We start from the raw sequence: 23190 nt of genomic DNA on the forward strand, positions 1-23190 counted from the left end.
GAATGGTGTGCAGGCGGAAGACCATGATAGCGGAGGAAGTGACCACATTGGTGTAGCAAGCAACGAAGATGTGCCACCCCCATCGATAAGGGAAGTTAAAGAGGCTATCGAGCGGCTGAAGAGAAACAAAGCAGCGGGAAAGGATGGCATTGGAGCGGAACTTATTAAAATGGGCCCGGACAAGTTGGCCGGCTGTTTGCATCACCTGATGGTCAAGATTTGGGATATGGAATGATTACCGGAGGAGTGGAAAGACGGGACTATCTGCCCTATCTACAAGAAAGGTGATACGCTGGACCACTGAGCGATCACTATTCTGAATGCCGCCTACAAAGTGCTGTCCCAAGTCATCTTCCATCGACTATCGCTAATAGCCAATAGATTTGGGGGAAGTTACCACCGGCTTCATGGAGGGTCGGTCTACAACGGACCAAATCTTCACCCTACGGCAAATCTTCCAGAAGTGCCGCGAATTCCGAGTCCCCACGCATCACCTGTTCATCGATTTCAAAGCCGCATATGATAGCGTAAACCGACAAGAGCAATGGACAATTTTGGACGAAAACGGCTTTCCGGGCAAGCTTACTAGACTTATCATGGCTACGATGGATGGGATCCAGTGCTGTGTGAGAATCTCGGGTGGATTGTCGGACCCATTCGAATCTCGCAGGAGACTTCGACAAGGAGATGGTCTTTCCCCCCTGCTATTCAACAGTTACGCTTGAAGCTGTGATAAGACGAGCGGCGATCGATATGCGGGGCACGGTTTTCAATAAATCCAGTCAATTTATATGCTTTGCTGCCGACGTGGATGCTGTCGGCAGAACATTTAAGGCGGTGGAAGATCAGTAAACCAGACTAAAACACGAAGCAAAAAAGATTGGATTGACGATAAATACGTCTAAAACGAAGTACATGCAGGCGGGCGGGACAGGGCGCGACAGGGCCCGCTTGGGCAGGACAGAGGTAATGTGATGGTAATGTGGTAAAGAGGTGAATTCGAGATAGTCGACGAGTTCGTATACCTTAGCTCACTGGCAACAGAGAACAACAATACCAGCCGTGAGATTAAAAGGCGTATTTTCAGCGGAAGTCGGGCCTACTACGGACGCCACAAGCACTTGTGGTCGAACAATCTGAGCCTCCGTACAAAGTGCATACTTTACAAAACGCTAATTAGACCGGTTGTCCTCTACGGGCACGAAACGTAGACACTGCTAGAAGAGGACTTACGAACACTCGGAGTTTTTAAACGGCGGGTGCTAAGAACCATCTTTGGTGGAGTGCAAGAGAACGGTGTATGAACCACGAGCTCGCGCGTCTCTACGGCGAACCAAGTATTCAGAAAGTGGTTAAAGCTGGACGGATACGTTGGGCAGGACATGTTGCTAGAATGTCGGACAACTAAGACGATAGGCCAATTAAGTAAAAAGTAAGTAAGTAAGATGATGCTGATGATGATGACGATGATGATGGTGGTTAATACGACAACCATAGACGTTCTACTCCGCAATAGACAATATGTACTACATTTCACTAACAGATAAGTACAGCCAACTGTCGCTAATTGCACTAAGCTCTTAGCCCATTTATTGAAAGACTTTCGGTAATTGGGCTGAGATGTCAAAGCCGAGAGATACATCAATTGTTTTTGTCAAAATCGTCGCATTTTTAACTGCTTCACCGTGATATTAAAAATGGGAGGGACAAGTTCAAAAATGACCAAAAAACGATATGATGCTATTATATTCCATTTAATTTGTTTTAACATTTTCTATATAAATTATTTTACACATTTGAAATAGTCCATTCAAGAGCGCCTCGGAAGAAAGAATACGCTGTCAGAAATGACGTTTGACTTTGTTTTAGATGAGCTATAGCCCAATTAACGGGAGCCCGATTAAAACGTATCCAGCTTTCCACGAGCGATAATGGCGGATATTGAGCACAAGTGGGCACAATTTTTTGACATGCATTGGAGGAGCGTCGAGTTCGCCCTGACGGAATTACTATGGATACATTTATAATTGTTTGTTGTTCGAGTGTAATAATGTAAACATTGTTTGATTTTGCAGATCAGCTGAAGTGGAACATAACTAAACGGATTCAAACTTTTATAGTGGTTTGCGGCCATAATTTACTGAAGGCACTGGCTCAGAATACTTTTTCACAATCGTGCGAATTAAACATTCGAAACATTACACATTAACGCAAACATTAACTTCATGTTGGTCGCGCCGTTGTCAAGTTTACTCTCGAACAGCGTCTCGACTTGATAAGAAACTTTCCGTTGCGTATTTGGACATTTTCCCCGAAATGTCCGAAAACTGCGAAGCCACAATCCATAAAACTTCTTGTCCGTACAATTATGTTCCTCTTTAGCTGATCTGCAAAATTGAACAATGTTTACATTTTTACATTCGAACAACAAACAATCATGAATGTATCCATAGTAACTGCGTCAGGGCGAACTCGACGCTCCTCCAATGCATGTCAAAAGATTGTGCCCACTTGTGCTCAATATCCGCCATTATCGCTCGTGGAAAGCTGGATAGGCGAATTCGAGCAAAACTAAGAGCAACCGTTCGCTACCTGGTTGTGATTATTGGAACTACAAAAAAAGTGCAATTCCCAAAATGCTTGCTGGCACCTATATGGAACTCGACTTTAAATGTAATATTTTATTGAATTACCAACAGTGGGAATGATGAAAATGGATAATAAAGGTAAGAAAAAGCATTACCTTTCATTTGATATATATTGTTTCTGTTTCGGGAGATTATTAGAGCTTCGCAAGTGTATTTATGTTTACGAACTGATAGGTTATATGTTTGGTTCTTGGCGCAGATGATGCTAATCACGAAAATAAATCCGTTAGCATTTGAAAACACATTGGCAAACAGTGCAGACTGAAAATAATTGGTGATTCTCTATCCCGGATATGTAAACTTTTCAGCTGACTCTATGTACTTTTGTTTCATGCGGTACAAAATCAAACATTAACATTTTTCTGCCATAAAGTTAATTAATTCGAATATTTTCACTTACCTTAACGTAGATAAACAAATTTCTTCCAATATTTCGCTATCTAAAATCCTGACAATTGAAAGGATTAATCAAAAACTGCATTTTATTTCAGCTTTTTTCAAAAATGTATGGAGTTTGACAGCGATTTTACTTTTCATCACTTTTTTTATGCAGCGCCTCTAAGCGGGCGATAGCTTATCAAAAACGCCTATAGCCCACTTAAAGATAGCTCAACGAGCGAAAGTTGACTATGTTGAATTTTTAGCTAGATTTATAGCTACAGTCAAATTTCGTTAATTGCACCAAGCTTATCGCCGATTTTGACAAAAACCTTAATTAATTAATCTGAGCTGTTTTCACTAACAGTTCAAGTGTTGTTCATGTCATCCTTTGTGCAGTTAACGAAATTCGACTGCAGTTATCTCGTTCGTAACTGTAAGCGGTTGGGCGGAAACTCCACTTTTCAGCGATAAAGCCATCAACCTTTTGGCGGATACATTTTTGACCGAGAAAACAAGTAATAATTCATTTTCGATTAAACATTTTCATCGTCACCCTTTTCAGCCAGGCCTGCAGCTCATCCGATAAGCTCGGTATAAGCCTTCCTCAAAATATTACATTGACATGATACCATTAATCATTCATTAATCAAATTCCTTAAAAGACTGCTCTAAGCATAAACACCGCCGGTCGATAGGGCGCCATGACGAACGATGGTTCAATCAACAAGAAAAACCGACAGCAGCGCAACGTAGTGGTCGAAACAGTACCTATACATATACTTACCGGCATCTGCCTGCCGTGTGGATCGAGCGCGATACGATGACAAGCCATTTGCAAACAAAACTTGTTGCCGTCGGGTTGTTTTGTTGGCAACAGCCATGTAATCACAAGTTTTCCGTCAAAAACAGGATTACGGTTTTAAGCCCTGCTTAACCGATCGCAAACATTGCGCGCTACCAGCCGTGATGAGACAGAGAACGGTATGTAAGATAAGTCATATTGTGGTGATGAAAATCTTTGCAAAACAATATAATGGTCGATTATTTATAAAACCGTGATTCTCAGTGAACGTTTTCATCATGTATCAAGACACAATGAAGCTTGCTACAAGCTTTACAATCATTTGGGCTCTGCTGGCAGTTACCACAGTAAGGACATTTATAAGATTTTTGCATCACACTATTCTAACTCTGCACGTAATCTTTCATCCTCAGGCTCAGTTCTTACCATCATGGTTAGATGGATCAGTGAGCGAAAGTTTAACGCTTCAACGTTCACGACCCACCTATCCGCCGACAGTGCAACGACCGAATCAACCACAAACTCAGCTGCCAACTCCCGCGCAGGAGCAGCGCGCGGTTGATTTACAGAATCACGCTCTAGAACGATTGTTCGCCCGAGCGTTCGGCATTTCCACTCCGGTCGAATTTCGTCATGCCGTTGTTCAGCTCTTCTTCCGCAGTCAACGCGAGCTAGATCTTTGCGCAGAATTTCTGTGGGAAACACACCTGCTGAAGGAATACCGGCAATGTGCAGTACTGACCAGGCAAACCGCCTGGCGTCAGGTGCAAGTCCTGGCGGAGGACATTCGCGCACTGACCGCAGCCGATTACGATTACCGAACGTATTAGGTATAGCAAGCAAGTTACAAATATGGTTCGACGATAGTCAGTGTGTATTTAGTTACTAGAAATAACTTCTGTCATCCTTCACTATTATTTTAAATAAATAAATGGTAGGCTATCCACAGTAAGTTATCCACAAAAGTCAACTCTTGTGCGGTATCCAACAAAAAGAACGAAAGGAACGATAGTTGATTTATATTGTGGCATGTTGCGCCATCCTGCTGAAACCAATAGTGGTCCCTGATGGTTGTCTCTTGTACATTTCAATTAAACTAGCGTACCCCATGATTTCACAACTTGATGTTCCTTCGCAGGATCGTCCGATCATAGCAACGGCAGATTGAATGCAGCAGCCCAAAGATGTCCAAGGTTCGTCGAAATGAACATCGGGTCCTGTTGGACACTTGTCAAGGAACCAATATTGTGTACGAAGTGCCTGCAAAAGCATTTCGGTGCCTGCCAGATTAAAACACCATGTGGAAGAAGCAACGAAGTTGATGCACAATAGACTATTGCACGACGACAAACGTTATATGTACCTAGTAAGGTTACAACTTCTGAATCAACGAAACCGTCGAACAAAATTCAGGATAACGAAGAAAGTTCTGTTTCGGTACGTGCCAGTGGTGGTGGGTCTCAAGATGAAACCAGCGAGGTATTCGAGCTCCCAGAAATCCATATCCTTCCGAAGAAGTCTGTGTCAGTTACAGCGATGGCCACCAGGTATAGCTATCTTGAAAAGTGGAGTCCTACGAAGGTCGAATCCTAATAGGGATGAACAACTGTCCATTGGGTCAAGCCCTGTGAAGCGTAGAAGGAGAGGAAAATGAACCGATGGTGTGTGAAACCCGTCATGGCTGGATAATATACGGACTCTGCATAATGAAATCTGCGGTGGTAGCGGTCATCACAGTTTCCACGTTAACCTGAAAATGAATTTGAGTGTAGCCTTGAAGGAATATCGATCGATGGAATTACCAGTAATCTCTGGTTCATCCAAGCTGCCATCTGCGAAGGATGAAGAACGTGGGTTGCAAATCCTGTCTACGGAAAAACGTTGGGTGGCAAATCATTACGATTCTAGCTTTTTGTAGCACTATAACCAGATACAGCTATTTAACAATAAAGATATGACTTTGAAAAGGCTAACCCGTCAGCAGAGGCAAATGAGGCAAAACCCCGATTTAGCCACAGCGATGCGTGCGAGGATATCCGTGTACGCGACAGAGAGCCATATTTGAAAGTTTTCAGTAACGGAGAGATCAATAAAATACTTTAACGACCGGTACCTTACAAACCTGGGAAGCTACGAAATGCGTTTGATGCTGCGACAAAGTTTAACGACGTTTCATTAAGTTCGTTTCTGTTTACGAGGCCTGATCAGCCTCCACGAGTTCCACGTTGCTGTCGTGGGAGACATCCGAGAAATATGCGTTCGAATCCAAAAAAAAGGTCAGCGAGATCTGATAGTTCTGTGGGAAAGCGAGAAGCCAGAAGGTGAAAACGCCAGTCCGTCGTACAAGCTGTGTCCGACTACCGATGAGCGCAGTGCCCTGCAAACGCAGAAGTGCATCAATGCCTTTCAGTGGGTAGATAAACCTTCCAGATAACTGATTATGCTACCGAATCTGAAATATGTGACCAGCTTAGTGACTGGCGACTGCCAGGTTCCGTGTTATCATCTAAACCATCACAGATTCATACAAATCCCGCCAAGTACAGCTGTCAGTGCCGTAAGATGTCGCTGTCGCAGTGCTAGTCTGTAGACGCATCCACGAGTTGCGTGAATCTCCGAAAGTGCTTGACGACGAAAAGCGAAGCTTAGAGTTCGTTGATCCAACTCCAAAGTGAAGGCTCAATTTCTCCTCGGTTCCACATTTGGGCGGTTGCTGGGAACGGCTAATACAATCCGTCAAGAAGATCTTCAACGGTATCAACCCCTGCGCTTACTCTCCAATGAAATCCTGCGCTCCATGCCAATAGAGATTGATTACCGTAGAATTTTCAACTTAACGCTAAACTTGCTAATTTTTCCGTCCATCAGCATGCAATGGAACCTCATCAGCGTAGTCGTCGTGTACATTCTCCGGGATCGTATTGTAGCCATCTTGTGTTGTTTATCGTCGCGATTTGGAGCCATTACCTTCCTATAAATCAATAATCCGCCAAATTTTTAACTTAATCCGCTGTCGTAGATAACATTCCCAACTTGTTTGGGATATCTCGAACGGAGAGGTTGTGGTGCCACTTGATAGTACTGCTAATTCTCTGTGTCATCACTACGGCTTCCGGTTTTCGATTTTACTCCGATTCAGGCTCCTTGTTTATCGACAACCCTTCCCTGAAAACATTTATTACATTGGTGTAAGTCGATTTCACCGTTTTTAACGAGTTCGTCAACTCCACGGTGGTGTTGCGCGAATTTTCGTAAAATGAGAGTTGTTCACTTGATCCCGTTTAGAAAACCTTTTAGATTGAACTTCTCTTTTGGTAGCTGACACGACAATGGACGTGGGACTAGGGACAATTTATGTCCAAAAATAACACAGCTCCACCGGCAATAGCGGAGACTGAAAGACCTGTCGCACGCTTATATAAACGTTATAGAAACTATTTTCAACCAGCATCTGTGGTTCATGGGTTATGCAATCCCAACAAACATTTTTGTTTAAGAATAGCTTATTCAATCAACGTACAGCTAATTTCCGTGGAACAAGTGCTTGATAAGGTATTATACAACAAAAATGTTGCTTGGGATATTAGCAAATCATGGGGGCTTAGGAGGAAAATTGAGTTTTATTTCTGTTATAATTACAGAGACTATAGATTACAGAGGCGACAAGGCACTCAAAATCCGCAAAATTTTGAATCAAAGCGGAGAGTATCATAATAAATAAAGGCAACTCTGCTTTGATTTAAAAATTAGTGGATTTTGAGTGCCTTGTCGCCTCTGTATTCTATAGTCTCTGTTGTTTTAATAGGCTCCCATTACAATCTGGTTCAACCCACGAATGTCTTAGCAATTAAAAAAAAATAATTACGAGCCTATTAAGTTCTGGTTCTAAATCTTATCTAAATCTTCCGAGTTTTTCACTGACTATTAATTTCCCGTGCATAGTTCTGCTGTTTCAAACAATATTCAAACCAATATCTCAACTCCCAACCCGTTCTAGAACATTTCTGTACCTAATAATCTAACCGTGTATCGTCTGTTTATCTTGAACTATAACTGCAGATAGTAAATAATGATAAGCAAATGTGTTTGCTTGCCAGCTCAATTTGCGGTTCCTCCATTGCTAGGCGCTCTCGCAGGATAGTATAAGCTCAAGCAATTCACGTTTTAGCTAAACGCGATATCAATGCTATTAACCTGTGGCTCGTTGAGAATACATAGAGAAATTTAAACTGCCGACACTCGGTCTCTAAGGCCACCTATTAAGTGATATCTCGGTGTATACGTCTGTTTGTTTGTCGTTTGCCCCGTCTTTCGTTCCGGACATGATGCAAAAGTTCCAGATGTGAATTCACTGTGGCTCGCGGTTTTCATATAAAAGCAATGGCGCTGTGGTAATAGAATTTAATTAAGTTTTCCATTTCACTCCATCCAGTAATCGTGCTTCGCGTGGATCCCGGGGCGAGTCCGCAACAAACTATCTTCTACGTCTGCGGAACAAACTAGCAGCGACGCGCAAAACTCCAACGGGAAAGAATTTCAATAAAAACTTTTCGGTGTCGGTACTGTCCTGTCCTGTAGGCCCGGAAATGTCTGCTAAACTATTCATGCTTGCGGCGGCGGCAGTCGTCCTGCTATCTGGCTTGACACTTTCCGAGGTAAATTATTCTCATTTTCAGCCAATTTTGGTTTTGTTTTGCAACGACTAGTAGATAGGTGGTCGTAAAACTTCTGTTTTTCAACTCTGTTCCAACTTGGTCTCGCATAGGCTCAAACTCCAGCGCCAGCAGCGGGCCCAACATTCGAGGATTTGGTGCAGGAGCGGGAAGCTAAAACGTTGCACGTTCTAAATCTGATGGTCGCGGGTTCGAGCGCGCCACAAGAGTTGAAGGATGCCGTGCTGGCCAACGCCCAGCAGGAGCTGGCCAACTGCGTCCAGCAGGCATCCGTTCATGCGAGCCCTGGTGTATTCTACTCGTGTACTGGATTGGTGCTTAAGAACGCAGGTACGGCACTGGGCGCTGCTGCTTCTTCCGGCGCTGCCGGATCGGGTCTCTGATAGTGGATTGTGGACAAGATGAATTGTGATGTTTTTTTTTCTGATAATACATACATGTGATAAATAAATGTTTTAAATTTAAAAGCAATCATTTTGTTTTATTTCTTCTAATAAATAAAAAATAAAGAATTTAATTCCTAACGTACCTAACAGAACACTTTTTCTTGTAACGCCCTAGTAACGTTTCCACTGTTTAGCCGTGTGTACACTACTGTTGCCCGTTGCCCTGATGGGAGCGTGATTTAAAATCCATGAGAAAATATTCTCTCTATACCTCACGCTCTTTTCACTATACGATCAGCTGTTTTTAGCATATGTTATGCTCAAGTTATGCTGACGGCGAGAGTGAGAAATAAAGGGAAAATAACGGAGCCGATGTTTGCCTCTGCCACAAAAACACGACCGAACTGTCAAAGGCAGAACAAAACAAAAATAATATCAAAAGAAAAGTGTCGATTGTTAATCATTGTTTGCAGCAGGAATAATTCTTTATACCTAGTGAATCATCGCGATTTACGTTTCAAATAATGGGAAATCAATTGGTCGGGGTAGCTCCGTCGCAGATTTACCCCGTCGAGCACTATCTGATCGGATCGTTCGAATCGGATTTGCAGTATGAATCCAGGTTTGTACTAAGTTTTTTTTATTACAAAGGGCTACAATGACAGGCATTTGTTCTTGTTCTGGACTTTTAGCATGGGAAGCACTCGCTTCCTAAAGGTTGCGAGGGCCAAATCCGACGAAGGGTTGGTGGTGGTAAAGGTGTTTGTAAAGCACGATCCTTCCCTGCCACTGGAGCAGCACGTCGACAAAATCGAGTACATCAAAAAGAATTTGGCCCATGCTGCAAACTGTTTGCCCTTCCAAAGGGTGCTGGTAAGTAGAAATGATTGCTGCTAATTGTAGGTATGTGATATTACTTTCACTAATTATAACCCTCTAAAGATCATTTTGTGTTATCGTCAATCTACAATAAGTACAATTATCGATTTTATAGTGGTTCTGCGAATAAATTTAAACTCAATAGGTAGCAATAGTTCCTCCCTAGTTACTCCCAGTTGGCCTCGAGGTCTGATTCTGGCTTAATAAGCCAATCGTCGTATGTTCGAATCTCGGCTGGGAGAGGCTGTTAGAGTCAACAAGATCGTAGCAACTGGCCCTGCAATTGTCCTGTATACTAACAACTGACTGCGAAGTCTGTCATATAAAAAACAGAAGGTCAAGTTTCGATAACGGAATGTAGCACCTAGGCTTTGCTTTTTAGATAGCAATAATATTTCGTTGTCGACTGGTATCTGTACATTTTGAGGACATTTTCATACACACCAATACCGTTTAAATTCTAGACAACCGAACGAGCCAGCCTGATCATTCGCGAATACGTAAAGCATAGTTTGTACGATCGAGTATCGACTCGACCGTTTCTCACACTAATCGAGAAGAAATGGATCACGTTTCAAATCTTGTGTGCACTTCACCAGTGCCACAAGCAGAAGATCTGCCACGGCGATATCAAGCTGGAAAACATAATGATCACTTCATGGAACTGGATTTTGCTGTCGGACTTTGCTTCTTTCAAACCAACTTACCTGCCGGAAGACAATCCGGCTGACTACAGCTTCTTTTTCGACACGAGTCGCCGACGAACCTGTTACATTGCACCGGAACGCTTTGTCAAGTCCGCTAGCGGTGAAGCCATCCCGCAGAAAGCGGACGTTTCACTCGTGGGAGACAATCCGTGCTACACTGGCAACTTGCAGTCGGAAATGGACATCTTTTCGGTAGGCTGTGCGCTCCTGGAACTCTGGACTGAAGGAACAGCACCATTCGAATTTTCCCAATTGTTGGCTTACCGCCGCGGAGAAGTTGAACTAGTCAACAAACATCTCGAGTGCATTGAAAATGATCGATTGAAAGCTCTCCTACAATCGATGCTAAGTTTGGATCCTAAGAATCGCAAATCTGCGGAGATTTATCTTGACCAGGAACGTGGCAAACTATTCCCGGAATATTTCTATTCCTTTTTGCAGTCGTACCTGCAGATGTTTTCTACTAGTCCAATTGTTCCGGCAGATGAGAAAATCTCGCGTTTGCACTCGGATATCGAACAAATAATTGCGATTGTGACCGGCCAGAAAGAACAACCGCCGCGAGAAAATTCCGAACAAACCGACCCGGAGAAAATCGACTGTGTAAAGGTCAAACAGAGTCCGGAAAGTGACGGTTTAATACTGATAACTTCCGTGGTGACTTCGTGCATTCGAGGTAGGCATACTAATAAAAGGATCTCAAACCGTTTAATAAGTTAACTTCATTTTTAGGTCTCAAATTCTGCAGCTCAAAACTGGCTTCGCTCGATATTCTGCAAAAGTTGGCGGAGAACACAGCATCGGAAACTATTCTCGATCGCATCCTTCCCTATATACTGCACCTTGCTCAAGATTCTACACCCCGAGTTCGGGTTTGTGCGCTCGATTCACTGACCCACTGTCTCGGTATGGTTCGCAATCTGTCCCGAAGCGACGCGAATGTATTCCCCGATTACATTCTCCCGGCAATAGCCCCTTTGGCAATCGATAGTTCTACCATGGTCCGGGTAGCATACGCTAGAAACATCGCTACTCTGGCGGAAACGGCCGTGGGTTTTCTCGAGCAGTCCCAATTCTGTTGTAGTTCCGAGAATCACACACCGCCCCATTATGAAACTGAACTTAGTGCCCTTCACGAGATGCTCCATCAATCGGTGTTGGCGCTTCTAACCGACTCTCAACCCATCGTCAAACAAATGCTCATGGAGTCCGGAATAACTAAGCTTTGCGTATTTTTTGGTCGTCAGAAAGCGAATGACGTGATTCTATCGCATATGATTACGTTTCTGAACGATAAAGAAGACAAAAACTTGCGAGGTTCTTTCTTCGACTGCATCATCGGTGTGGCAGCCTTCGTCGGTTGGCACTGTTCGCCAATGTTGATCCCTTTGCTGCAGCAAGGTCTTACGGATCCAGAGGAATTCGTTATCGCCAAAGCAATACGAGCAACCACTTCACTGATTGAACTGGGACTAATTCAAAAGTCAGGTATTATCGAATTCATAGCCGAATGCGCATGCTATCTAAACCATCCGAACTTATGGATTCGCCATGAAATTTGCGGACTGATTTCCACCTCTGCCCGAATACTTAGTGCGCTCGATGTGCAATGCAAGATAATGCCATCGATTGCCAACCATCTGAAAGTTCCGCTGATTCAGGTTGAAAAAGCGGAACTCCTAATGGACAGTCTGCTGACAGCAATACCGCGCAACATCTACGATGCCGTCATCAAGTGTCACGACATAAACCAGCTGATTGAAGTTTTGCGCGAAAGAAAAGTGGCTCGCAGCAAGTGTGGTGAAGGCTACATCCCTCAGTACGGAGAAATGACCACGCAGATGAAGAATGTAAGTAGTTTCTAGTCATTCCCCTGGTCCATAGCATTAAGCATCTTTTTGTTTTGTAGCTTTTCCGTCGACTCACAAACGAAGGCCTCACCGAACTAATCGAAGCCCAGCTGCTGGCCATGAGCGCTCACCTGATCAAACTGCACCGGTACAAACTGGCGGAAACACGCCTTCCGCACAACAACGGCCGAATAACGCTCGGTCCAACGATCATCCGCGATGTTCCGCTGTGCGATCGCACAGCCATCGTCAAAGTCGACCTGAATCTGGTCGGAAAAGGCGCGAAACAGCGCAAATCAGAATCGGAAAACCCCCAAGAGTGGCAGCACATGTTCACTACGGCAGTGGATTCACATTCCCCGTCACCCACCTCCCCGAGCAACGATTCGGTAACGTCCGTGTTGACCGTCACCAACTTGGCACCGCCAACGCAGCCAACCCCGACGTCAAGTTTAGTCGAGTACAGCATGCCAGAGCGTACGGCCATGCAGGAGCGTTCCGCCGAATGCCGGGTAGAATTCGAATCTCTCCTCGCCAAACTAAAAACCAGATACGCGTCCTACGCTTTGAACAGGGAACTTCGCGATCCACTGCTGAACGCTTCACCTCTTCCCATAGGTTGGAAAATGAACGGCACCATAGTGGCTCACCTGCACGAGCATAAAGCAGCCGTCAGTAGAATGACGACACTGAAACAAAGCGGCTCACTCTTTGCCAGTGCGTCGATCGATGGCACTGTTCGACTTTGGGACTGCAACAAACTTGACGGTCAGCAGTCGATCAACCGATCGCGGCAGTCCTACCACGCCAATACTCCGTTGCACGCCATAGCCGCATGCGATGCTGGACAATCTCTGGCAATTGCTGGCAAGGACGGTGCTCTTCTGCTGTTGAAAATCGATACCAATTCCAGCAAAATGGCATTACAGCAAGCACGCCATCTAGACTCCAATTCACAGGTAGATCGTGTGAGCGGAGAACCCCAAGATGATGGGCCTGTTGTTGAAATGCAACCTCTCGACCAGGGAGCCCAAAGCGTCATTGTGTACGCTACACTGTACGGAGCACTAGTTGGGTGGGACATTCGAATGCCAGGTCATGCTTGGCGACTTGAGAGTGACCTCCGCAAAGGTGTCATTACGACTTTTTGTATAGATCCAGCAAGCTCCTGGCTCACGGTTGGAACCAGCAGTGGTCGTCACGTGTGCTGGGATCTGCGGTTCCGCCTCCCGATTGCAGAAATCAAACATCCCCACGAATCTAGAATACGCCGAGTATCGCACCATCCGACAGAGCCTTCCTGGTTAGTTTCTGCTTCTCAAGGAAACAACGAAGTCTACGTGTGGAACATCGAAACCGGTCACAGGCAGCAAGCTTACTGGGCTAGTCCCAGCCCTCCGTTATCCAATACCAACGTGTCGTCACATTCCGTGTGTGCTCTCCTGCCGGGAGTTGTTGACGGTTATGGGTTCCTACTGACGGGAGGAACCGACCAACGAATCCGCTACTGGGACTCTTCCAATGTAGACAACTGCTCGCTGGTAGTCCCAGCACCACGAGATTATCTGGCAACATCCAACATTTCCTACGAGTAAGATTAAACACTAGAGCTCAAGCGAAAGTAAGTTTAATTTCCCATAATTTCAGATCCCGACTCATCGACGGCACCAGGGTCGTTTCCGAAATCCATAACAACGCCAGCACCGGCGGAAGTGCTGGCAGTGCTCCGGATCGTGCCAACCGAGCTGGCTCGGAAGACGCACCACGATCGGGACCGGAAATGCCCGCTCCTGGGCATCACGATGTAATCAGCGATCTGCTAATGTGCCGAACAGTGAGGCAATCCTTCATAGTTTCCAGCAGTCGGGATGGGGTTATCAAGTTGTGGAAATAGACGTTTTACTAAAATGATAACTAACAACACTGGCAAGCACGATATTTTTGTTATAATAAAGATCTAATAATATGGTTCAATTAGCACTGAAAGCGATTTTGGGGTCATTCTTTGCTTAACCACCATTGGCGGAACGTTCTACTACCGGTTGGTATCAGGTCGTGGTTGGTAAACCGCTGAATAAAGCGCACCGTCGGTACGCTTCATTCTTCAGTGATTCCCAATTTCTTATTCAGCAAGATCCCTACCACCTGGTAGTACCAGCCGGGATACGGGTAATTAACCCTGGTAAAAGCAAGGTCGAATGCTGACAGAGAAGGAGTGCTCCTTTGACCTTCTTTGGCACTCCGGGAGATGGCGATTGGTACTCAACCACCATTAAAAAGTAATAAGCAATGAACGATGAACAAAGACATTCGGACTGGACTGGAAACTCGAGACGTTCTCGAGCGCTCTCCGAAGTTCGACGTCGTTGTCGTTGCATTGCAGGAGGCTGAGTAAAGCTTTCATAGTGATTGCGCCAACGAAATAGACTTAACACTTTTCATCTTTGGCTCCAAGAACATGATTGTAGGATATAGAATGAGTAACGATTGTTCCAATTAACTCGTATTTTGAATTGTTATTCAAAATTACCCAAAAGTAATGAATTTACGTTGCAGTGTAAAATGTATGGAATGTATAAGGATCGAAGATCGCTCTCATGGAAGAATAGCAGAGACAGATGTTTCGCCTTCACCAACATCATGAACGTCACAGCGCTAAGGCACCGCTTGAAAGAAGAAGACGGAACGAATGAAAGAATAACAAAAAAATTTGAAATTTGCCGCAAAATTCGGATGCACTGCGCAGCAGTCTTCATTCTGTGTACTAAAAATGAGCGGAGCTGTCGCAGATTGGTGTCGCCGCAATTTAAAAAAAAAAGAAAATGGCTTCTAAACGCCGGAACGGACACGACAATGATCATACGTAGTACCTTCTTCCAGCATAGACTCCTACACAAGTACACCCGGAGGTCACATAGAATCACAGATCGACTACGGTTTGATCGACTGTCGGCACTTTTCAGTCATCATTGACGTCAGATCTTATCGAAGCGCTAACGTTGACTCGGACTACTACCCAGTGACGGTTAACATGCGTCCAAACCTCTCCGTTTCCCGTAAACTATGTACAGCAATCGGGGCCTACCACAAAAGACGATCATTAAGACTGTCGCAGTGGCCTTTTAACCCAATGCCCTTCTGGCATACAAAAAAAAACCTCTCCGTTCTGGACCATATTTTAAATCTCGTGCGTTTGAAGCAGCCAGACGTCGCCGTAAACTACGCGCATTCACTCGAAACTGCGCTGCCGGAAGAGGACGAACTGAACGAAGCCCCTAGTATTGTTGGAACACCATCAGCCACCGACAGCCATTAGCAATGTAGCGGAGAGCTCCATCGGACACGTGGCAATCAGCGGAACGACTGGTTTCACGATAAATGTAGGAGGTTGACGGATGAGCAGAACGCTGCGCGGGCACCCAAGATACCCAGTATCACGCGTCAGAACGTGGAAAGACACAAACAGAAAACGATGCAGTGAACCCAAATCTTCCGGGAGGAAAAGTGCTACCTGGTAGAGCAGAACTATGCGGAGTTGAAGCAGCTGCGTCGTTCTCAAGAGTTACGAAAGTTCTGCCAGAATTCGATTTGATGAACACTTAAATGGCGCCCAGGCGAAGAACCATGGTGGCGGGGAAAGCAATTTCGACGATGCGACAAACGGAGAAGAGGTGCCAGCCCCAACGACAGGCGAACCAACCTAACAACGATGGCAGCTTTCACAAAGCGAATCTAAGAAATCGACGCTTAAGGGACGCAATTTTCTCAGCGTTGTTGTTGTTGAGCTTGAGGTTTTGGCGACAGCAAGATATGGGATATCTTACCTGACGAAGCTGGATAGCTATCGGACCGATAATATCCAACAGCAACTACCAACGGTCGATCGGCGAGCAACCAGTATCACCTGACTTCGAACAAACCCTTGTACGTATAAAGTTTGAAACAGTGATAGAAATTACGTGAAATCGAAGCACATTTTTTATTTCCCAAGTAGAATAAACAAATCCACTCTGGTGGTATAACAGTACACTATGCATGTATGACTTTGAGCCTCAAGCTAAACAATTATCGACTTTAACATTATTAACAGTTGAGCATTACGCAACTATCACGTTGCGCAACAGCTTCGATTCTCAAGAACAAAATTTCACTGCTGGTAATGGTTTTTAGATAACCACGTTCTTCACTGGCACAAAGATCACGTCCGATTCGTGTTTTTTTTCTGTTTTGCCGGCTGTTGTAGCAGACTAGCGAAGATGGGATATTACTTCAGCGACAATCCCTCTCCGCACGCTGCACTAGGGCTAATTAGTATTCTATCCCCGCCCTAGAAGTCCCGCCTGTGCGCGATCCCAGGCTGTATGTAGGTTTGCAGATCGGTGGGTAATTTTATGCCATCAAATCGGCGGTTCTTTACCGCGCAGAATATGCCTTAATCCGAGGGGGAATTTTCACCTTTGATTGACTTTATGTTAATCTGATGCAGACAATAGAGTTAGTAACCGGTGAATGTGAGAAAAACACCGTACGGAGATAGCAAGGATCGGTTCAACTTCTACACCTGACTGTATTTTCTCCTGCATGTCATAACTTTATTGTCCATCATTCTAACGACGTTTTGTTACGTTGACAACTTCCTGAAATACCGCGATGTACTTTATCACTGCTCTGTCACTGGAATTCACAATTAATCATTTAAGTAAAATGGCACAAACAGGGTGGCCACTCAATTTCAAATTTCAAATTCCCGATTTTTTCCCGACTTTTTCCCGGTTTATGTATGATTTTCCCGACCGAAAAATTTTTCAACTGGTCGGATTACTTTAAAATTGTTTGACCGTTTGAGAAACCGTTTTGAAGTCTTGATAAAGATAATTGTTCAATTTAAATAAATTAAGCTTAGATCGTTTAGAAATGGGGCAATTTAATTTGGCGATAGCGGTGCTCTCAGTCGGATATGCAAGTTTTTGACTGCGTTATGTTGCTTGTAAACAGTTCTGCTTGATTTATATTTTTTGTAGTCTAAAACTAATGTGATTCCGAAATATTTATCATGCAAGAGGAGAAAATAAAAATGATTGACACAGTCAACCCCAAAATCCATCAGCGTCAACTCAGGTGCAGGCAAAACTGCTGGATTATCCCAAAGTTATAGAGGCGTGAGTTATCAAAAACTTTTTAACAAAATATGTTAGAAAATTCTCACGACTGCCCGCAAAGTGCAAACCAAACGTGGGAGTGAAACCCTTGATCGTCAACTGCGGGTAAAGATCATTCGGAAAGTTTTTTTTTCGGAAAGTTAAGGTTAATCCCAATATCTCAGATTGATTTGGAGAAAAAACTGAATATGGCTGCTACACTGTACGGCGAATTTGAAAGGCTCCAGGTGGTACCGAGCAGGCCAGAATTCGGGCATGTAAGTTGTACGACTAGATGCTAACGAAGCGCAATGGATCATGGAGGAGAAATTTATGCGAAAGTCGATTACAACCAATTATCGGGGGTCAAGTTTTTCAAAGCTCCTACTCGCGGGATGGTTCTTAACGGATGCAAGTTTGTTTTAGCGGATAAGTTCGTGAAAAAATGTATGATATGCATGCATTTTTGCATGAATATCAAATTTTGAGTTAAATTTCATGAAAAAATATTCATTAGCTTGTTCACATTATTTTTTCTATGTTGCCCGTTAGAAGGTTAATTACTGACGTGTCAAGGTTCCATCCCACACTGGGGTGGGACACGTGCCATTAGGCCGTATGAATAAAAGAGTTAGAGCAAACTCTCCCATAAGATTTACACGGGAAAAGCAAAGCAGCCTGTTTCATTCAAGTATGCAAGTATGCAAGCAATAAGAGATTTTAAACATTTTGGCATGTTTTATTCAGAAATATAAGTCCTTAATTGGTTTACATTATGATTTCTGATAAGTGTCTGGTATTGGGAGACACAATTTTTAAGTAATGATTTTTTTCGATTTCTCATTTCGCTTCTAAAATGGTTCATTAGTGATTCAAGTACGTGTATCCTTTTTTATTGGAAAATAGTTTTCTATATTACTCTTCCAGTGAAAAAAACTGAAGTTATGCAGTGTTGCTTTTATATATGTCAAAATCCTTAAGTGTCCGGTTATGGGTGACTTGCCCCTAATAATGCCTCACAAGTCTCCATAAGATTTTGGAATATTTTGTTTTCCGCTCGGTGAACGACTAGTGAAGGAGCCATTTGCTAGTGTGGTGTCGATCTAACTCGTAAGTAAACGAAGTACGTATTGACCAGCCGAACTAACACACTTCGGTCAATTGGACGCTGTTAATCGAACCAAGAGGATAGTGGAGCGGGGTTCGGGTTCAAATCACAATTCCGAAGAAGTGAGCCGAATGAACTGAGCTGAACTCAAACTGAAGTGGCGAGATGAAAAAAACCTGAAAGGCGCCCTGAAGATTTTGATTGAAAAAATGCAGCTATTGAAAAAAAAAAACTTCTCGGGCGGGTATTTCCCGGTTTATTTGTGAAATTCCCGGCTTTTTCCCGGTTTTTTCCCGACTGTTAGTGATTCCCGACTTTTTCCCGGTTTTCCCGATTTTCCCGACTGAGTGGCCACCCTGCACAAAGTATGCAACCTCCACCACCGGTAGCGGCAGACATTGGCATTGTAACCTTTATTACCTATTAGAACAACCTTCCATTTGGAAAAATTTAATTAAAACTATACAATACTACGACAACACGGTAATTGCAATGTGTCATTAATCATACCAAATATATACTTTAGTGGTTCGGATTCTGCAGAAAACTCGTTCACTGCATGCTACCTACTAATCTGGTGGTAGGATGCAATTGACGGTGTCCTTTACGCTCTGGTTAATGGTGCGTGGAAAACTATACTTTATGACCAATTTTATTTCTTAAAAGTTCAATATTACTAGCGCCAACCCCCAGTGCTTTCAGCTTCAAGCTAAACTGCAGCGTCGTTGCTGTACTTTCCGGGCCCCACATGTGCTGCTAAAATCCAAACATGCTTTATGGTGCAAGACAGCACAGTGATGACAGTTGCGGATCACAAGAACTACCAATTAGTGGTCTCTTGATTAGCGGTTTACGGCTGAATCCATCAACTTCTATGCACCGTAAGTGGTTTGACATGGATATTGTCCGGCAAGTGACCACCGGCACCGGTTTAGAACTGCAATAGAAACAACTATGCCCCATGGCGGCATCGTAATGTTGATATTTATCGTTTATTTATAGAACAGCAGTTGTAAAAATGAAAATATCTCGTGTCGCCTTATCCAAAAAAGTTTAGGTGTTACATTCCGATTTCGAAATTTGACCTTCTGTTGTTATTAGACACACTTCGCAATCGGTCGCTAGTTTACGGGACACTTGTGGAGCTGAATGTTTTCCTTATAAATGTTGCGAAGAACTCTGGCTTCGGGACATGATAGTTAAGGCCGTATATTTTACATTTTGTAAAAGCAGTTGTAGTGGTTAGATGTTATTACGGTCTAAGGGACATATAATTGGGCCCGCACCTTGCCTACACCTGGGCACCCCTGTTTCAGATTGAGTAGTCTTGGAACTTTAGTGCATTTTTTCGCTACCAAGCAACAAGTGCAACTCCGCCTGCAAATAATGAATCTCGGTAGAGGCATGTTCGATGAACCTTACTTACTTACTTACGTGGCTTGCCATGCTAAGACAAAGCCTGTTGAACAAAGTTTCTCCATGTAACTCGGTTGAGGGCTACCGCTCTCTAATTCCTCGGACACCGAGTACTCTCCGCCAGATCTCGCTCCACCTGGTCTAACCATCTTGCTCGCTGCGCTCCTGGTCGTCTTGTTCCTACCGGATTTGAGGCGAACACCATCTTTGCAGGGTAGTTGTCCGGCATTCTTGCAACATGCCCTGCCCATCGTATCCGTCCAGCTTTAGCCACCTTCTGGATACTGGGTTTGCCATAGAGCTGTGCGAGTTCATGGTTCATCCTCCGCCTCCATAATCCGTTCTCCTGTAGGCCGCCGAAGATCGTTCTTAGCACTCGTCGTCCGAAAACTTCGAGCACTCGCAGGTCCTCCACGAGCATTGTCCATGTTTCATGCCCGTAGAGAACAACCGGTCTAATAAGCGTTCTATACAGGGTGCACTTTGTACGGGGACTTAGTCTGCTCGACCGCAATTGCTTGTGGAGCCCATAGTAAGCACGACTTCCGCTGATAATACGCCTCCGAATCTCACGGCTGGTATCATTATCCGCCGTTACCAGTGAGCCAAGGTAGACAAATTCATCGACTACCTCAAACTCATCGCCGTCGATTAATATACTACTGCCTAAACGGTGTCGTTCGGCCTCGGTTCCGCTGGCCAACATGTATCTTGTTTTAGACGTATTTACCTTTAACCCAATCTTTTCTACTTCGCGCTTTAGTCTGGTGTACTGTTCAGCCACCGCCACAGATGTTCTGCCGATCATATCCATGTCATCGGCAAAGCAGACGAATTGACTAGATTTGTTGAATATCGTGCCCCGCGTGTTGATATCCGCTCGGTTCATAACACCTTGTAGCGCTATGTTGAACAGCAGGCATGAAAGACCATCACCTTGACGAAGCCCTCTGTGTGATTCGAATGAACTTGACAATCCACCCGAAATCCGAACACAGCACTGTGTACCATCCATCGTAGATTTAATCAGTTTGATGAGTTTCCTGGGGAAACTGTTCTCGTCCATGACTTTCCATAGCTCTTTCCGGTCGATGGTATCATATGCGGCTTTGAAGTCAACGAACAAATAATGCGTGGGAACTCTGTATTCACGGCCCTTTTGGAGGATTTGCCGCAGTGTAAATATTTGATCCGTTGTAGACCGACCTTCGACGAAGCCGGCTTGATAGGTTCCCACAAATCTATTCGCAATTGGTGATAGACGGCGGAAAATGATTTGGGACAGCACTTTATAAGCGGCATTGAGAACGGTGATCGCTCGATAGTTCTCACAGTTCAACTTGTCGCCCTTTTTGTTGATCGGGCAGATAACCCCATCTTTCCACTCCTCCGGTAGCTGTTCCGTATCCCAAATTCTAACAATTAGTCAGTGCAGACAAACGGCCAGCTTTTCTGGTCCCATTTTAATAAGCTCCGCTCCGATGCCATCTTTTCCAGCTGACTTGTTGTTCTTTAGCTGCATGATGGCCTCCTTAACTTCGCCTATCGTTGGGGCTGGCACCTCTTCCCCGTTTGCTGCACCGTCGAAATCGCTTTCCCCGCCGCCATGGTTTTCCGCCTGGGCGCCATTCAGGTGTTCGTCGAAGTGCTGCTTCCACCTATCCGTCACCTCACGATCGTCCGTCAGAATACTGCCAGTCTTATCCCGACACATTTCGGCTCGCGGCACAAAGCCTTTGCGGGATCCGTTCAGTTTCTGGTAGAACTTCCGCGTTTCCTGAGAACGATGCAGCCGCTCCAACTCTGCATATTCCTGCTCTTCCAGGTTGCGCTTTTTCTCCCGAAAGATTTGTTTTCGCTGCATCTTCTTCTGTTTGTGTCTTTCCACGTTCTGACTCTGACGTGTGGCACTGCGCATGTTGGCCTCCCGCGCAGCGTTCTTCTCATCCATCACCCTCCTACATTCATCGTCAAACCAATCGTTCCGCTGATTCCGGGCCACATGCCCGATGGAGCTCTCCGCTACACTGCTGATGGCTGTTTTGATAGTGTTCCAACAGTCCTCGAGAGGGGCTTCGTCCAGCTCGTCCTCTTCCGGCAGCGCAGCTTCGAGTGAATGCGCGTAGTTTGCGGCGACGTCTGGCTGCTTCAGCCGCGCGAGATCTAACCGAGGCTGGCGTCGGTACCGAATGTTGTTCATAACGGAGAGTCTTGGGCGCATGTTAACCATCACTAGGTAGTGGTCCGAGTCAACGTTAGCGCTTCGATAGGATCTGACGCGATAATGTCTGAGAAGTGCCGACTGTCGATCAAAACGTGGTCGATCTGTGATTCTGTCTGATTTGGTGACCTCCAGGTGTACTTGTGATGGATTTTGTGCTGGAAAAAGGTATTACGTACGGCCATATTCTTGGAGGCGGCAAAGTCGATAAGTCTTAGGCCCATTTCATAGGTTCGCTGGTGTGCACTGAACCTTCCAATCACCGGTTTGTATTCCTCCTCCTGGCCGACCTGAGCATTGAAATCCCCGATGACGATCTTGATATTATGTTTCGGGCAGCGATCGTATTCACTCTCCAACTGCGCGTAGAACTCATCCTTGTCGTCATCGGTACTTCTGAGGTGAGGACTGTGCACGTTGATGATGCTTATGTTGAAGAATCGGCCCTTGATTCTCAACCTGCACATTCGAGGATTGATTGGCCACCACCCAATCACCCGTTTCCGCATTTCGCCCATCACTATGAAAGCTGTACCCAGCTCGTGTGTGTTGCCGCAGCTCTGGTAGCTGGTATGTCCATCTCTGAACGTACGTACCGTTGAGCTCCCAGCTAGCATTTTTATATGTATAAAAAAGTTAAAAATCAGCATTACCTACATATATACATGCTAATAAATCGTATTTGATGCGGCAAAACTGGCATATTCGTGCTATTTTGGAGGCGATATACGTGATGAGGAACAAATAAACGCGTTTCAGCTATATAAGTAACTATATACGATAATATCCGATTAAGCCCGGTTCGCTCCGTGCTGCTATACGATTTTGTGCTGAATATTCGTATGTGTGTCAGTTACTGTCATTATTTACGACAGAAAATCAGCTTGGGCGCACTTTATGAAGCATAACTTACGATTCCGAGTTTATTAAGAGATATTTACGATAATTTTTGTACTTTGATATACGAGTTGGTGCTGGCTG

General features: G+C 44.6%; 2 protein-coding genes across 3 annotated transcripts; both read left to right on the plus strand.

The window, feature by feature from the left end:
* The first annotated feature begins 8103 nt into the window (after positions 1-8103).
* LOC128732616 (uncharacterized) lies at positions 8104-8933 on the plus strand. Of its 2 annotated transcripts, XM_053825903.1 has the most exons (3): positions 8164-8194; positions 8264-8486; positions 8597-8933. In XM_053825903.1, the coding sequence occupies exons 2-3, from the start codon at positions 8418-8420 to the stop codon at positions 8885-8887; spliced, it is 360 nt and encodes a 119-aa protein (XP_053681878.1). In that variant the 5' UTR covers positions 8164-8194; positions 8264-8417; the 3' UTR covers positions 8888-8933. The 2 variants fall into 2 exon arrangements, with proteins under 2 accessions (XP_053681875.1, XP_053681878.1); XM_053825900.1 differs by having other exon boundaries at positions 8104-8486.
* Positions 8934-9309: 376 nt separating this feature from the next.
* Positions 9310-14299, plus strand: LOC128743170 (phosphoinositide 3-kinase regulatory subunit 4). Its single transcript, XM_053839733.1, has 6 exons — positions 9310-9512; positions 9583-9763; positions 10234-11152; positions 11209-12326; positions 12386-13917; positions 13974-14299. Exons 1-6 carry the CDS (start codon positions 9415-9417, stop codon positions 14218-14220), a joined length of 4095 nt encoding a protein of 1364 aa, XP_053695708.1. The 5' UTR covers positions 9310-9414; the 3' UTR covers positions 14221-14299.
* The last annotated feature ends 8891 nt before the right edge of the window (positions 14300-23190 follow it).

Source organism: Sabethes cyaneus, chromosome 1 (genome assembly GCF_943734655.1).
Source record: "Sabethes cyaneus chromosome 1, idSabCyanKW18_F2, whole genome shotgun sequence".
NCBI classification, from domain to species: Eukaryota; Metazoa; Arthropoda; class Insecta; order Diptera; family Culicidae; genus Sabethes; species Sabethes cyaneus.